At 47.3% G+C, this 17,488-nt stretch overlaps 1 protein-coding gene and 1 long non-coding RNA gene across 12 annotated transcripts; both read right to left on the bottom strand.

Moving 5' to 3' along the window:
• Positions 1-1,532: 1,532 nt before the first annotated feature.
• LOC123733186 (uncharacterized) lies at positions 1,533-2,943 on the bottom strand. Its single transcript, XR_006763648.1, has 2 exons — positions 2,844-2,943; positions 1,533-2,536 (listed from the first exon to the last, which is right to left on the bottom strand). It is a non-coding gene; the product is annotated as an uncharacterized lncRNA (long non-coding RNA).
• Positions 2,944-5,000: 2,057 nt separating this feature from the next.
• On the bottom strand, positions 5,001-9,463 carry LOC123723697 (potassium voltage-gated channel subfamily S member 2). Of its 11 annotated transcripts, XM_045712596.1 has the most exons (6): positions 9,271-9,463; positions 6,239-7,865; positions 5,963-6,093; positions 5,680-5,788; positions 5,595-5,628; positions 5,501-5,511 (listed from the first exon to the last, which is right to left on the bottom strand). In XM_045712596.1, exon 2 carries the CDS (start codon positions 7,823-7,825, stop codon positions 6,368-6,370), a length of 1,458 nt encoding a protein of 485 aa, XP_045568552.1. In that variant the 5' UTR covers positions 7,826-7,865; positions 9,271-9,463; the 3' UTR covers positions 5,501-5,511; positions 5,595-5,628; positions 5,680-5,788; positions 5,963-6,093; positions 6,239-6,367. The 11 variants fall into 11 exon arrangements, with proteins under 11 accessions (XP_045568553.1, XP_045568548.1, XP_045568547.1 ...); XM_045712597.1 differs by lacking the exons at positions 5,501-5,511; positions 5,595-5,628 and adding an exon at positions 5,001-5,149 and having other exon boundaries at positions 5,629-5,759; positions 5,934-6,093; XM_045712592.1 differs by lacking the exon at positions 5,501-5,511 and adding an exon at positions 5,421-5,465 and having other exon boundaries at positions 5,571-5,759; positions 5,934-6,013; positions 6,181-7,865.
• Positions 9,464-17,488: the final 8,025 nt, after the last annotated feature.

Genomic DNA, 17,488 nt, shown 5'->3' with positions numbered 1-17,488 from the left:
TTTTTCCACGCTTAACAGTTTCCTGTGTGTATCAAGACTGGTCCACCACCCAAAGGACATCCAGCCAACTGGACACAACTGTGGGGAAGCATTGGAGTGAACATGGACCAGCGTCCCTGTGGAACGGTTTCTACACCTGGTAGAGTCCATGTCCCCGACGAATTGAGGCTGTTCTGAGGGCAAAAAGGGGTGCAACTCAATATTAGGAAGGTGTACCTAATGTTTTGTACACTCAGTGTATATTTCAACCCATTTTCTTTGTTTAAAATTGAATTCAATATCTCTATCTAAAAGAGAATCCTCTCTCACTTTGGTCTTGAATGAGACAGATATTTTGGGGGTCAAATGATGTGGAACAAAACCACTTACTGTTTCGTTAATATGGGTTTCTAGACATCTGAAGGCATCAACATGTATTGATCTTTAATATGGGTTTCTAGACATCTGAAGATATCAACATGTATTGATCTTTAATATGGGTTTCTAGACATCTGAAGATATCAACATGTATTGATCGTTAATATGGGTTTCTAGACATCTGAAGATATCAACATGTATTGATCGTTAATATGGGTTTCTAGACATCTGAAGGCATCAACATGTATTGATCTTTAATATGGGTTTCTAGACATCTGAAGATATCAACATGTATTGATCTTTAATATGGGTTTCTAGACATCTGAAGATATCAACATGTATTGATCGTTAATATGGGTTTCTAGACATCTGAAGATATCAACATGTATTGATCTTTAATATGGGTTTCTAGACATCTGAAGATATCAACATGTATTGATCGTTAATATGGGTTTCTAGACATCTGAAGATATCAACATGTATTGATCTTTAATATGGGTTTCTAGACATCTGAAGATATCAACATGTATTGATCTTTAATATGGGTTTCTAGACATCTGAAGGCATCAACATGTATTGATCTTTAATATGGGTTTCTAGACATCTGAAGATATCAACATGTATTGATCGTTAATATGGGTTTCTAGACATCTGAAGATATCAACATGTATTGATCTTTAATATGGGTTTCTAGACATCTGAAGACATCAACATGTATTGATCTTTAATATGGGTTTCTAGACATCTGAAGATATCAACATGTATTGATCTTTAATATGGGTTTCTAGACATCTGAAGATATCAACATGTATTGATCGTTAATATGGGTTTCTAGACATCTGAAGATATCAACATGTATTGATCTTTAATATGGGTTTCTAGACATCTGAAGATATCAACATGTATTGATCGTTAATATGGGTTTCTAGACATCTGAAGATATCAACATGTATTGATCGTTAATATGGGTTTCTAGACATCTGAAGATATCAACATGTATTGATCTTTAATATGGGTTTCTAGACATCTGAAGATATCAACATGTATTGATCTTTAATATGGGTTTCTAGACATCTGAAGATATCAACATGTATTGATCGTTAATATGGGTTTCTAGACATCTGAAGATATCAACATGTATTGATCGTTAATATGGGTTTCTAGACATCTGAAGATATCAACATGTATTGATCGTTAATATGGGTTTCTAGACATCTGAAGATATCAACATGTATTGATCGTTAATATGGGTTTCTAGACATCTGAAGATAACATGTATTGATCTTTAATATGGGTTGCTAGACATCTGAAGATATCAACATGTATTGATCGTTAATATGGGTTTCTAGACATCTGAAGATATCAACATGTATTGATCGTTAATATGGGTTTCTAGACATCTGAAGATATCAACATGTATTGATCGTTAATATGGGTTTCTAGACATCTGAAGATATCAACATGTATTGATCTTTAATATGGGTTTCTAGACATCTGAAGGCATCAACATGTATTGATCTTTAATATGGGTTTCTAGACATCTGAAGATATCAACATGTATTGATCTTTAATATGGGTTTCTGGACATCTGAAGACATCAACATGTATTGATCTTTAATATGGGTTTCTAGACATCTGAAGATATCAACATGTATTGATCTTTAATATGGGTTTCTAGACATCTGAAGATATCAACATGTATTGATCGTTAATATGGGTTTCTAGACATCTGAAGATATCAACATGTATTGATCGTTAATATGGGTTTCTAAACATCTGAAGATATCAACATGTATTGATCGTTAATATGGGTTTCTAGACATCTGAAGATAACATGTATTGATCTTTATAATATGGGTTTCTGGACATCTGAAGATATCAACATGTATTGATCGTTAATATGGGTTTCTGGACATCTGAAGGCATCAACATGTATTGATCGTTAATATGGGTTTCTAGACATCTGAAGATATCAACATGTATTGATCGTTAATATGGGTTTCTAGACATCTGAAGGCATCTCATTGCAATACAACAGTTACACATCAAAACTACTTCATAACAGGAGAACATGAGTAAAGCTCTACTTTGGACAATATCACAATGACTGTACTTTAGGGGACACTTAGTGACGAACCCCATGGCCTAGGGTTGACCCCTAGTGATGAAGCCCCATGGCCTAGGGTTGACCCCTAGAGATGAAGCCCCATGACCTAGGGTTGACCCCTAGAGATGAAGCCCCATGGCCTAGGGTTGACCCCTAGTGATGAAGCCCCATGACCTAGGGTTGACCCCTAGAGATGAAGCCCCATGGCCTAGGGTTGACCCCTAGTGATGAAGCCCCATGGCCTAGGGTTGACCCCTAGAGATGAAGCCCCATGGCCTAGGGTTGACCCCTAGTGATGAAGCCCCATGACCTAGGGTTGACCCCTAGAGATGAAGACCCATGGCCTAGGGTTGACCCCCTAGTGATGAAGACCCATGACCTAGGGTTGACCCCTAGAGATGAAGACCCATGGCCTAGGGTTGACCCCTAGTGATGAAGCCCCATGACCTAGGGTTGACCCCCAGTGATGAAGCCCCATGGCCTAGGTTGACCCCTAGTGATGAAGCCCCATGGCCTAGGGTTGACCCCTAGTGATGAAGCCCCATGGCCTAGGGTTGACCCCTAGTGATGAAGCCCCATGGCCTAGGGTTGACCCCTAGTGATGTAGCCCCATGGCCTAGGGTTGACCCCTAGTGATGAAGCCCCATGGCCTAGGGTTGACCCCTAGTGATGAAGCCCCATGGCCTAGGGTTGACCCCCTAGTGATGAAGCCCCATGGCCTAGGGTTGACCCCTAGTGATGAAGACCCATGGCCTAGGGTTGACCCCTAGTGATGAAGCCCCATGGCCTAGGGTTGACCCCTAGTGATGAAGCCCCATGGCCTAGGGTTGACCCCTAGTGATGAAGCCCCATGGCCTAGGGTTGACCCCTAGTGATGAAGCCCCATGGCCTAGGGTTGACCCCTAGTGATGATGCCCCATGACCTAGGGTTGACCCCTAGTGATGAAGCCCCATGGCCTAGGGTTGACCCCTAGAGATGAAGCCCCATGACCTAGGGTTGACCCCTAGTGATGAAGCCCCATGGCCTAGGGTTGACCCCTAGTGATGAAGCCCCATGGCCTAGGGTTGACCCCTAGTGATGATGCCCCATGGCCTAGGGTTGACCCCTAGTGATGTAGCCCCATGGCCTAGGGTTGTGACTTGTCCTGCACTGTGTCCTTTATTGAAGACTGTTTACTGGTCGTTGTAATAAATAGACCCCAACATACACCATAACAGTAGAGTATATTGTCAGACTATCGGTTCATCTTCTGTCTTAACGACGAACCACACAGTTAAAACACTTTAAAAGGTGAACGAAAAGGTGGAAGTGAATCATTGGGAGAATCTCAATTGCATTTCTTTGATTCCTTGTGTCCTCTCTCCTCACAAGGCTTCTCAAAAACCCATTGGATTAGAAAGGTCAGAGGGGGAAGGACCTCTGGCTTTCTCATCCAATAGGTTTTTGAGAAGAATGTAAAAGGACAGAGGATTGGATGAGATTCTCCCAATAGAAAGGTTGCTGATGTTGGTTGGCACGCCAACGCCTCACCTGTCAGTCTGAAACTGAACTTCAGATTCCCCGTGTAGCTCTATTCAACACTACCTTCACCATGTAGCTCTATTCAACACTACCTTCACCATGTAGCTCTATTCAACACTACCTTCACCATGTAGCTCTATTCAACACTACCTTCACCATGTAGCTCTATTCAACACTACCTTCACCATGTAGCTCTATTCAACACTACCTTCACCATGTAGCTCTATTCAACACTACCTTCACCATGTAGCTCTATTCAACACTACCTTCACCATGTAGCTCTATTCAACACTACCTTCACCATGTAGCTCTATTCAACACTACCTTCACCATGTAGCTCTATTCAACACTACCTTCACCACGTAGCTCTATTCAACACTACCTTCACCATGTAGCTCTATTCAACACTACCTTCACCATGTAGCTCTATTCAACACTACCTTCACCATGTAGCTCTATTCAACACTACCTTCACCATGTAGCTCTATTCAACACTACCTTCACCATGTAGCTCTATTCAACACTACCTTCACCATGTAGCTCTATTCAACACTACCTTCACCATGTAGCTCTATTCAACACTACCTTACCATGTAGCTCTATTCAACACTACCTTCACCATGTAGCTCTATTCAACACTACCTTCACCATGTAGCTCTATTCAACACTACCTTCACCATGTAGCTCTATTCAACACTACCTTCACCATGTAGCTCTATTCAACACTACCTTCACCATGTAGCTCTATTCAACACTACCTTCACCATGTAGCTCTATTCAACACTACCTTCACCATGTAGCTCTATTCAACACTACCTTCACCATGTAGCTCTATTCAACACCTACCTTCACCATGTAGCTCTATTCAACACTACCTTCACCATGTAGCTCTATTCAACACTACCTTCACCATGTAGCTCTATTCAACACACCTACCTTCACCATGTAGCTCTATTCAACACCCTACCTTCACCATGTAGCTCTATTCAACACTACCTTCACCATGTAGCTCTATTCAACACAACCTTCACCATGTAGCTCTATTCAACACTACCTTCACCATGTAGCTCTATTCAACACTACCTTCACCATGTAGCTCTATTCAACACTACCTTCACCATGTAGCTCTATTCAACAGGGCTACACAGAAACAACACTGCTACCTTCACCATGTAGCTCTATTCAACACTATCTTCACCATGTAGCTCTATTCAACACTACCTACACCGTAGCCATTCAACACACTACCTTCACCATGTAGCTCTATTCAACACTACCTTCACCATGTAGCTCTATTCAACACTACCTTCACCATGTAGCTCTATTCAACACTACCTTCACCATGTAGCTCTATTCAACACTACCTTCACCATGTAGCTCTATTCAACACTACCTTCACCATGTAGCTCTATTCAACACTACCTCACCATGTAGCTCTATTCAACACTACCTTCACCATGTAGCTCTATTCAACACTACCTTCACCATGTAGCTCTATTCAACACGGCTACACAGAAACAACACTCTACCTTCACCATGTAGCTCTATTCAACAGGGCTACCCACGTAGCCATTCAACACTCACCTTCACCATGTAGCTCTATTCAACACTACCTTCACCATGTAGCTCTATTCAACACTACCTTCACCATGTAGCTCTATTCAACAGGGCTACACAGAAACAACACTGCTACCTTCACCATGTAGCTCTATTCAACACTACCTTCACCATGTAGCTCTATTCAACAGGGCTACACAGAAACAGCACTGCTACCTTCACCATGTAGCTCTATTCAACACTACCTTCACCACGTAGCTCTATTCAACACTACCTTCACCATGTAGCTCTATTCAACACTACCTTCACCATGTAGCTCTATTCAACACTACCTTCACCATGTAGCTCTATTCAACACTACCTTCACCATGTAGCTCTATTCAACACTACCTTCACCATGTAGCTCTATTCAACACTACCTTCACCATGTAGCTCTATTCAACAGGGCTACACAGAAACAACACTGCTACCTTCACCATGTAGCTCTATTCAACAGGGCTACACAGAAACAACACTTCTACCTTCACCATGTAGCTCTATTCAACACTACCTTCACCATGTAGCTCTATTCAACACTACCTTCACCATGTAGCTCTATTCAACACTACCTTCACCATGTAGCTCTATTCAACACTACCTTCACCATGTAGCTCTATTCAACACTACCTTCACCATGTAGCTCTATTCAACACTACCTTCACCATGTAGCTCTATTCAACAGGGCTACACAGAAACAGCACTGCTACCTTCAACATGTTTCTCCTCTCCTTCGGTCACATCGTTCCTTATAAAGGCCAAGGGGGCAGTCTGTTGATTCACAGGTCTTAATGTATTGACATCTCGTTCAGACTGTGTTCACTGGGCAAGCTGCGGTTGATATTTGACAGACTCGCCATGAGAGATTTCACCTTGTGTGCATAGTAGTTTCTCAGATTGACAGAGGGAAGGTTTTCTTTGATCTCCTGGTCGAAGTCACAGCTGAGCATAGCGATCTCTAACTGTTTCTGTCTCTTGTAAAAGAGAGAGAACTTGTTGAATATGAGCGTGATGGGAAGCACAACCACCAAGATGCCTGCCAGGATACATGCCGACGCTGTCATCTTGCCGGCTATAGACACCGGGACGACGTCTCCGTACCCCACCGTGGTCATGCTCACCGTGGCCCACCACCAGCACGCCGGGATGGTGGAGAAGTCCTCGCTGTCCTCTTTCTCCACGGTGTAGGCCATGACAGAGAAGAAAGACACGCCCACCGCCAGGTACAGCAGTAGCAACCCTACCTCTTTATAGCTGTTTCTCAGCGTGGCGCCCAGAGAGCGCAGACCCGTGGAGTGACGCGCCAGCTTAAGGATACGGAAGATCCTCATCAGACGTAGCACCTGTGCGACTCGCCCCAGATTCGCTAACGCCGGGCTGCTCTCGGCCACCAGATCGATGAAGAGCGTCAGGTAGAACGGTAATATCGACACAAGGTCTATTAAGTTTAACGGATGCTTGAAGAAGTGGATAAGATCCGGGGCTACCGTGAACCGGGCCGCGAGCTCCAAGGTGAACCAGCCGATACCAAAGTGTTCCACCGTTTCAAACCTGGGATCTTCGCGAGGTACCCCGTCCCTGTCCACCAGGGTAAACTCAGCCATACTGTTCATACACGTGGTGGTTATAGACACCAACACGACCAGGATAGAGAGGATACTGATGACGCGGCTGGCGATAGAGTAACCCGGGTTGTCCAGGATCAACCAGATCCGTCTACGGACGCTCCCCAACGGCTGCTTATCGAATTTAGCGGCGTCGCTATAGAACTCTAGAATCTCGTCGAACGATGACGTGGTGCTGCCGCTGCCGCCGCCGCCCTCGTCGCTCCGGCAGTCGTCCCAGTCCTCCCCGCGGTTAGGGTCCATCTTTCGGCAGTGGTAAGCGTTGCTGCAACATGAGTCGATGAAGAATTCGTTGATGCCCCAGTACTCTATCTCCTGACTGAAGGAGAAGATGCATAGCTCCGCCATGACGTGAAGCCTCCCGGTGTTGTAGAAATTCAACACGTAAGGAAAGAGAGCCGGGTTCCTGTCGAAATAAAACTCTTTCTCCGCGTCGTCGTAGTCGTCGCAGAGCTCTAGTATCGACTCTTTGGATTGGCACTGTAACAGCCGAGCCAGCCGGGTCTCTGGGAAACGAGACAGTGTGTTGGAGAACAGGCTCTTCTTGAAACCTCCCACATTGATGCGGACGGTGTGATTCTCATAGGCTGCTGTCAGCTCCTCCAGGCTCTGACCTGTCATGTCTAGCAAGAGGTGAAGGGACTGGGGAGTGGAGAAGTACCTGCAGACAGAGAGACAGAGAGAGAGACAGAGAGAGAGACAGAGACAGAGAGACGAAACGAGAGAGAGAGAGAGAGAGAGAGAGAGACAGAGAGAGAGAGAGAGAGACAGAGAGAGAGAGAGAGAGAGAGAGAGAGAGAGACAGAGAGAGAGGGAGAGACAGAGAGAGAGACAGAGACAGAGAGAGAAACAATTGAGAGAGAGACAGAGAGACAGAGAGAGAGACACAGAGAGAGAGAGACAGAGAGAGAGACAGAGAGAGAGACAGAGAGAAAGAGAAAGAGAGAGACACAGAGAGAGAAAGAGAGAGAGACACAGAGAGAGACAGAGAGAGAGACAGAGAGAAAGAAGGAGAGAGAGACAGAGAGAGAGACAGAGAGAGAGACAAAGAGAGAGAGAGAGAGAGAGAGAGAGAGAGAGAGAGAGAGAGAGAGAGAGAGAGAGAGAGAGACAGAGACAGAGAGAGAGAGAGAGAGAGAGAGAGAGAGAGAGACAGAGAGAGAGGGAGAGACAGAGAGAGAGACAGAGACAGAGAGAGAAACAATTGAGAGAGAGACAGAGAGACAGAGAGAGAGACACAGAGAGAGAGAGACAGAGAGAGAGACAGAGAGAGAGACAGAGAGAAAGAGAAAGAGAGACACAGAGAGAGAAAGAGAGAGAGACACAGAGAGAGACAGAGAGAGAGACAGAGAGAGAGACAAAGAGAGAGAGAGAGAGAGAGAGAGAGAGAGAGAGAGACAGAGAGAGAGAGAGAGAGAGAGAGAGAGAGAGAGAGAGAGAGAGAGAGAGAGAGAGAGAGAGAGACAGAGAGAGAGAGAGAGAGACAGAGACAGAGACAGAGAGAGAGACAGAGAGAGAGAGAGAGAGAGACAGAGACAGAGACAGAGAGAGAGAGAGAGAGAGAGAGAGAGAGAGAGAGAGCAGTTTGAATCCTCTCATTTCTACAAGAGAGAAAATATAGACAGTCAGAGATCATAACTGGTTCCTCCTTAATCTATTCCCTTCAGCAACCAGAACCAGAACAAATACAGGAATAAATGAGCTATAGGCCTGTGAATATTTATGCTGCTTTTGGAGGGGGGGGTTTGCTTTATCACATGACACAACAGGTAAACGATACAGTGTCTCTGAATGAGATCACACACTCTGGTCGTTCAGTAACATGTTGCTTCTTTCCCCCATTACAACATCTCGTTGAATTTCCCTCGACATCTCATGCCGCGCTTGTGCGCACTTACTACAATCCAAAAAACAATAACCCTAGTCAAACAACTGTGTTATTTAAAATAAATTAAATATATATTGGGTAGTCTACCTCTATGCATTAAATAATACGCCAATAAATGCATGTAATACTGTTACAACATAACGGTACAGTATATTATAAAACATCACATATTCCTTACTTAATTCAAACGCCCTTTTTCCCGAGTCTCCTACACAACGCTTCTGCATATCCGCTCCTGCGAGGGCATTGTGCTTCACGGAGCTGCTGAGCAACTTGGAGAGATGAAGATATGATGTCTCCTCTCTGTGCCTCCTCTCTGTGTCTCCTCTCTGTGCCTCCTCTCTGTGTCTCCTCTCTGTGCCTCCTCTCTGTGTCTCCTCTCTGTGCCTCCTCTCTGTGTCTCCTCTCTGTGCCTCCTCTCTGTGTCTCCTCTCTGTGTCTCCTCTCTCTCCGTGCCTCCTCTCTGTGTCTCCTCTCTGTGTCTTCTCTCTGTGCCTCCTCTCTGTGCCTCCTCTCTGTGCCTCCTCTAGCTAGCGTGGAAGACAGAACCAATGCACTATCTGTCTGTCGGTCGGTCTGTCTGTCTGTCGGTCGGTCGGTCTGTCGGTCGGTCCGTCATGCGTTACTGCCCAGGTTAGATAGAGGGGTTTCCCACGGAGCCGTCAGCGCGGAACAAGGTTGTCTCTCTCTTCTCCAGACATAAAACGTGTCCGCCTCCCCACCCAGACAGACAGACAGACTCCCCCATAGACTATTTACATCGTTAATAAATCACGAGCGCTCGCGCCCAAACATCTTCATCTCCCGTTGTAACGGACACGCTCCAGATGTTTCCGTTTCCGCAGCGAGGGAATTTCCTCGGGTGAATCTCCATTGTGAAGTCGAGTAGCGGTTAGACCCAGTTCTGTTTGCCGTGCGGCGGTAGCAACACTTTTCTGTAAACTACCCGTTCAGCCCTCGTCTTCCTGAGCGAATTCAACACCTCCCTCCCTCTCTCTGCTCGGAGGAAGGTGCTGAAAGACACCGATTACCGTTACTCTGCTCTCGGCGACGGGTGGAGGAATCCCGAATCGTTAAAATACAATCTGTGTGCGTTATAATAGAGGTCGTCAGCTTCAAAATGAGAGCTCTCCAGCCGAGCTTTCAGTGAAGACGGATGAGACGCGTGTAAAGGTCGGGATTGATTCGCGAGGCAGAAAAACGTGGGTTTTGGTTTTTATTATAACTAATCCGTTTGTCAAATTGAATTGAATGATTTGATATCATGTACTCGGGCTGGTTAGAATTTCAGTGTGTCTGAATGATGGATTACTGTTAAATGCAGGAATAGGATTTTATGAAATCCAAACTACAGTTTAATATATATATATATATATATATAATCTCCATGGAGAATGGTTCCTGGGTAAATGGATGGATTATTTCCAGTCTGTGAGGTTAGTATCATATGTATCTATGTCCTGAGAGAGAGAAAACACAACCAGGGATTTACCTCTGGCTTCTCTGAGGCGTGATAGGGTAATCTGTGTACCAATGGGGACAGGGAATTTAAAAGTCTGATGTCACACCAAGCATACCACCAGCACATCCATATTAACAGTCACAGACCCTTCTAGACGACCTTATTTAAGGTTTGCTCACAATAAAACAGTCGTGTCCATAACATAACTTCTCTCCTCTCCTCTCCTCTCCTCTCCTCTCCTCTCCTCTCCTCTCCTCTCCTCTCCTCTCTCCTCTCCTCTCCTCTCCTCTCCTCTCCTCTCCTCTCCTCTCCTCTCCTCTCCTCTCCTCTCCTCTCCTCTCCTCTCCTCTCCTGTCTTCTCCTCTCCTCCTCTCCTCTCCTCTCCTATATATAGGGAATAGGGCCATGGTCTACAGTAGTGCCCTATATATAGGGAATAGGGCCCTGGTCTACAGTAGTGCCCTATAAATAGGGAATAGGACCCTGGTCTACAGTAGTGCCCTATATATAGGGAATAGGGCCATGGTCTGCAGTAGTGCCCTATAAATAGGGAATAGGGCCCTGGTCTACAGTAGTGCCCTATATATAGGGAATAGGGCCATGGTCTACAGTAGTGCCCTATATATAGGGAATAGGGCCCTGGTCTACAGTAGTGCCCTATATATAGGGAATAGGGCCATGGTCTACAGTAGTGCCCTATATATAGGGAATAGGGCCCGGGTCTACAGTAGTGCCCTATATATAAGGGAATAGGGCCCTGGTCTACAGTAGTGCCCTATATATAATAGGGAATAGGGCCATGGTCTGCAGTAGTGCCCTATATATAGGGAATAGGGCCATGGTCTACAGTAGTGCCCTATATATAGGGAATAGGGCCATGGTCTACAGTAGTGCCCTATATATAGGGAATAGGGCCCATGGTCTACAGTAGTGCCCTATATATAGGGAATAGGGCCCATGGTCTACAGTAGTGCCCTATATATAGGGAATAGGGCCAGGGTCTACAGTAGTGCCCTATATATAGGGAATAGGGCCCTGGTCTACAGTAGTGCCCTATATATAGGGAATAGGGCCAGGGTCTACAGTAGTGCCCTATATATAGGGAATAGGGCCCTGGTCTACAGTAGTGCCCTATATATAGGGAATAGGGCCCTGGTCTACAGTAGTGCCCTATATATAGGGAATAGGGCCCTGGTCTACAGTAGTGCCCTATATATAGGGAATAGGGCCATGGTCTACAGTAGTGCCCTATATATAGGGAATAGGGCCCTGGTCTACAGTAGTGCCCTATATATAGGGAATAGGGCCCTGGTCTACAGTAGTGCCCTATATAGGGGGAATAGGGCCATGGTCTACAGTAGTGCCCTATATATAGGGAATAGGGCCATGGTCTACAGTAGTGCCCTATATAGGGAATAGGGCCATGGTCTACAGTAGTGCCCTATATATAGGGAATAGGGCCCTGGTCTACAGTAGTGCCCTATATATAGGGAATAGGGCCATGGTCTACAGTAGTGCCCTATATATATAGGGAATAGGGCCATGGTCTACAGTAGTGCCCTATATATAGGGAATAGGGCCCTGGTCTACAGTAGTGCCCTATATATAGGGAATAGGGCCATGGTCTACAGTAGTGCCCTATATATAGGGAATAGGGCCATGGTCTACAGTAGTGCCCTATATATATATATAGGAATAGGGCCCATGGTCTGCAGTAGTGCCCTATATATAGGGAATAGGGCCATGGTCTACAGTAGTGCCCTATATATAGGGAATAGGGCCATGGGCTACAGTAGTGCCCTATATATATAGGGAATAGGGCCATGGTCTACAGTAGTGCCCTATATATAGGGAATAGGGCCAGGGTCTACAGTAGTGCCCTATATATAGGGAATAGGGCCATGGTCTACAGTAGTGCCCTATATATAGGGAATAGGGCCATGGTCTACAGTAGTGCCCTATATATATAGGGAATAGGGCCCTGGTCTACAGTAGTGCCCTATATATAGGGAATAGGGCCCTGGTCTACAGTAGTGCCCTATATATAGGGAATAGGGCCCATGGTCTGCAGTAGTGCCCTATATATAGGGAATAGGGCCCTGGTCTACAGTAGTGCCCTATATATAGGGAATAGGGCCCTGGTCTACAGTAGTGCCCTATATATATAGGGAATAGGGCCCTGGTCTACAGTAGTGCCCTATATATAGGGAATAGGGCCCTGGTCTACAGTAGTGCCCTATATATAGGGAATAGGGCCCTGGTCTACAGTAGTGCCCTATATATAGGGAATAGGGCCCGGGTCTACAGTAGTGCCCTATATATAGGGAATAGGGCCCTGGTCTACAGTAGTGCCCTATATATAGGGAATAGGGCCCTGGTCTACAGTAGTGCCCTATATATAGGGAATAGGGCCCTGGTCTACAGTAGTGCCCTATATATATATATATAGGGAATAGGGCCCTGGTCTACAGTAGTGCCCTATATATATATATATAGGGAATAGGGCCCTGGTCTACAGTAGTGCCCTATATATAGGGAATAGGGTGCCATTTTGGATGCGATCTAAGGTCTCTGTGCCAATCTACCCTCCTGAAGTTAATCTCCTGAAGCCCAGTTAAAATGATTCAGGGGGTTTGAGATGGTGGAGACGTTGAATAAAGATTTCAGAACGGGGGGGTTTTAGGGGGGTGTGGAGCTCCATCCATCATGCTGTGCTTTAAAGGGTCCTTCCCTTATTGGAAGTCACCCTCCTTAACTTGGCTCTTTGTATTCTACAATCATATGGTCCTGGCTGGGAGCAGGTTCATTTGTCAGGCTTCAGATGAGTTTCCCCTCGTAACCCCTCGTCAGCTTCAGATGAGTTTCCCCTCGTAACCCCTCGTCAGCTTCAGATGAGTTTCCCCTCGTAACCCCTCGTCAGCTTGTACAAAGAGACTGAAGGAGAAAAATGGAGAGAGAGAAAGAGAGGGGGAGAGAGAGAGAAAGAGAGGGGGAGAGAGAGAGATAGGGGGAGAGAGAGAGACAGGGGAGAGAGAGGGGAGAGAGAGAGACAGGGGAGAGGGGGAGAGAGGGGGAGAGAGGGGAGAGAGGGGGAGAGAGTGGGAGAGAGAGATAGAGGGGGAGAGAGAGAGAGATAGGGGAGAGAGAGAGACAGGGGAGAGAGAGAGAGAGGGGGAGAGAGTGGGAGAGAGGGGGAGAGAGTGGGAGAGAGAGATAGAGGGGGAGAGAGAGAGAGATAGGGGAGAGAGAGAGACAGGGGGAGAGAGGGAGAGAGGGGGAGAGGGGAGAGAGAGAGATAGGGGAGAGAGAGAGACAGGGGAGAGGGGGAGAGAGGGGGAGAGAGAGATAGAGGGGGAGAGAGAGAGAGAGATAGGGGGAGAGAGAGAGACAGGGGAGAGAGGGAGAGAGGGGGAGAGGGGAGAGAGAGAGATAGGGGAGAGAGAGAGACAGGGGAGAGAGAGAGAGGGGGAGAGAGGGGAGAGAGAGAGATAGGGGAGAGAGAGAGACAGGGGAGAGAGGGGGAGAGAGGGGGGAGAGAGAGATAGGGGAGAGAAAGAGAGAGATAGGGGAGAGAGGGGGAGAGAGGGGGAGAGAGAGAGACAGGGGGAGAGGGGGAGAGAGGGGGAGAGAGGGGGAGAGAGCGAGAGGGGAGAGAGAGAGAGAGAGGAGAGAGAGAGAGAGAGGGAGAGAGAGAGAAGTGAGGGGAGAGAGAGAGAGAGGGGGAGAGAGGGAGAGAGAGAGAGGGGAGAGAGGTGAGGGGGAGAGAGAGAGGGGAGAGAGGGGGAGAGAGGTGTGAGGGGGAGAGAGGTGTGAGGGAGAGAGAGAGAGAGGGGAGAGAGGTGTGAGGGGGTGTCTGCAGTGTGTTTAGGAGGTCTGATGTGGACCTCATCCACTGACTGCTGTTCTCCATCTGCAGTTCCCCGGAATATTTCACCCTCCCTGTCCATCTCTCTCTCTACCTCTCCTCTCCTCTCCTCCCTGTCCATCTCTCTCTCTACCTCTCCTCTCCTCCCTGTCCATCTCTCTCTCTACCTCTCCTCTCCTCCCTGTCCATCTCTCTCTCTCTCTACCTCTCTCTCTACCTCTCCTCCCTGTCCATCTCTCTCTCTCTACCTCTCTCTCTCCTCCCTGTCCATCTCTCTCTCTCCTCCCTGTCCACCTCTCTCTCTCTACCTCTCTCTCTCTCTCCTCCCTGTCCATCTCCCTCTCTCTAGCGCTCTCTCTCTCCTCCCCGTCTATCTCTCTCTCTATCTCTCTCTCTCCTCCCTGTCCATCTCCCTCTCTCTACCTCTCTCTCTCTCCTCCCTGTCCATCTCCCTCTCTCTAGCGCTCTCTCTCTCCTCCCCGTCTATCTCTCCCTCTCTTTACCTCTCTCTCTCTCCTCCCTGTCCATCTCTCTCTCTCTCTACCTCTCTCTCTCCTCCCTGTCCATCTCCCTCTCTCTACCTCTCTCCTCCCTGTCCATCTCTCTCTCTCTCTACCTCTCTCTCTCTCCTCCCCATCTATCTCTCCTCCCCTCTCTGTCCATCTCTCTCTCTACCTCTCTCTCTCCTACCCCATCCATCTCTCCTCCCCCATCTCTCTCCTCCCCCCCATCTCTCTCTCCTCCCTCTCAGAATAGACCCAAATTAATTGCAGAAGGTCAACAATACACTGACCTCATCTGTGAGCGCAGCTGTCAGATGACCATTCCATCACCAGTCACATCACAAGGTTGAGATTTAACCCCCAAGACATTGTGGGAGGAATTTTAACTACAGTGAGATTAGGCTGTTAAGGGCCCTGTGGATGATATATGTTGTCAATAAAGTTTTCCATATGTTGTATTCTGAACTGCTGCCAATAGCTCACATCATCATAACCTGAGGTCAGGGATGGAGCTGGGGAGTGGTGGAGGGGGGTGGGGTGGGGGGGGTGGCTGGGGAGTGGTGAGGGGGGGCTGGGGAGTGGTGGGGGGGCTGGGGAGTGGTGAGGGGGGGCTGGGGAGTGGTGGGGGGGGCTGGGGGAGTGGTGGGGGGCTGGGGGTAGTGGGGGGCTGGGGAGTGGGGGGCTGGGGAGTGGTGAGGGGGGCTGGGGAGTGGTGGAGGGGGTGGGGGGGCTGGGGAGTGGTGAGGGGGGGCTGGGGAGTGGTGGGGGGCTGGGGAGTGGTGAGGGGGGGGCTGGGGAGTGGTGGGGGGGGGCTGGGGGGGCTGGGGAGTGGTGAGGGGGGCTGGGGAGTGGTGGGGGGCTGGGGAGTGGTGGGGGGGCAGGAGCTGGGGAGTGGTGGGGGTGGGGGTGGGGTGGAGCTGGGGAGTGGTGGGGGTGGGGGAGCTGGGGAGTGGTGGGGTGGGGGGCTGGGGAGTGGTGGGGGGGCAGGAGCTGGGGAGTGGTGGGGGTGGGGGTGGGGAGTGGTGGGGGGGCTGGGGAGTGGTGGGGGGCAGGAGCTGGGGAGTGGTGACTGTATTCTAAAGGACTGTATTCTAAAGGCCTGTATTCTAAAGGCCTGTATGCTAAAGGCCTGTATGCTAAAGGCCTGTATTCTAAAGGCCTGTATTCTAAAGGCCTGTATGCTAAAGGCCTGTATTCTAAAGGCCTGTATTCTAAAGGCCTGTATTCTAAAGGCCTGTATTCTAAAGGACTGTGTTCTAAAGGCCTGTATTCTAAAGGCCTGTATTCTAAAGGCCTGTATTCTAAAGGACTGTATTCTAAAGGCCTGTATTCTAAAGGCCTGTATTCTAAAGGCCTGTATTCTAAAGGCCTGTATTCTAAAGGCCTGTATTCTAAAGGCCTGTATTCTAAAGGCCTGTATTCTAAAGGACTGTATTCTAAAGGCCTGTATTCTAAAGGACTGTAATCTAAAGGCCTGTATTCTAAAGGCCTGTATTCTAAAGGCCTGTATGCTAAAGGCCTGTATTCTAAAGGACTGTATTCTGTCTATAAGAGACAGATCTACTTATAGTTATGTATTCATATTTCTACTCATCTAACGTTTTCTCCAGCTGGTTTCTTCAGCCTGGTATTGGTCAGTCAGAGGCCATTCCCTCTGATGTCGCTCAGTATAGTCCCAGTATGAGATGGCAGTGTGAATGTTGGGTCTTTCCAGTGGAGCCGTAATAATCTGATATCAGAACAGCGTTCCTGAAAGGTTATCTATCATCATCAGTCCTTATTTCCACAGCAGTCGTAGTGCGATAAAACAGACAGGACAACAGACAGGACAACAGACAGGACAACAGACAGGACAACAGGCAGGACAACAGACAGGACAGCAGACAGGACAGCAGACAGGACAACAGACAGTATTGTCAGCACAACAGACAGGACAACAGACAGGACAGCAGACAGGATAACAGACAGTATTGTCAGCACAACAGACAGGACAACAGACAGTATTGTCAGTACAACAGACAGGACAACAGACAGGACAACAGACAGTATTGTCAGGACAACAGACAGGACAACAGACAGGACAACAGACAGTATTGTCAGTACAACAGACAGGACAACAGACAGTATTGTCAGTACAACAGACAGTATTGTCAGGACAACAGACAGTATTGTCAGTACAACAGACAGTATTGTCAGGACAACAGACAGTATTGTCAGTACAACAGACAGGACAACAGACAGGACAACAGACAGTATTGTCAGGACAACAGACAGGACAACAGACAGGACAACAGACAGGACAACAGTGCAGAATAGAGGAGTCCTCTGGTCTTTGATCATGAACAGACAGGATCATGGGTAGCCGAGTGACACTTGAAACGACGACATGGGTTTGATATTCATTGTTTGTTTTTTCAAGGCTACAGACAGATCTTAATATTTGGGTCTATACCGCTATAGATTGTGTCATTAATTCGTTTCTCTAATTGTCCGCAAGATGGCAACAGCCATGATATTCAATAGCAATCAGTGGCATAATGGTAGATTACGTTGATTTGCTTTATTT

This window comes from Salmo salar, unplaced genomic scaffold (assembly GCF_905237065.1).
Source record: "Salmo salar unplaced genomic scaffold, Ssal_v3.1, whole genome shotgun sequence".
Classification (NCBI taxonomy): domain Eukaryota; kingdom Metazoa; phylum Chordata; class Actinopteri; order Salmoniformes; family Salmonidae; genus Salmo; species Salmo salar.
Note: the sequence above shows the minus strand (reverse complement) of the source record. Positions and strands in the feature narration are given on the sequence as shown.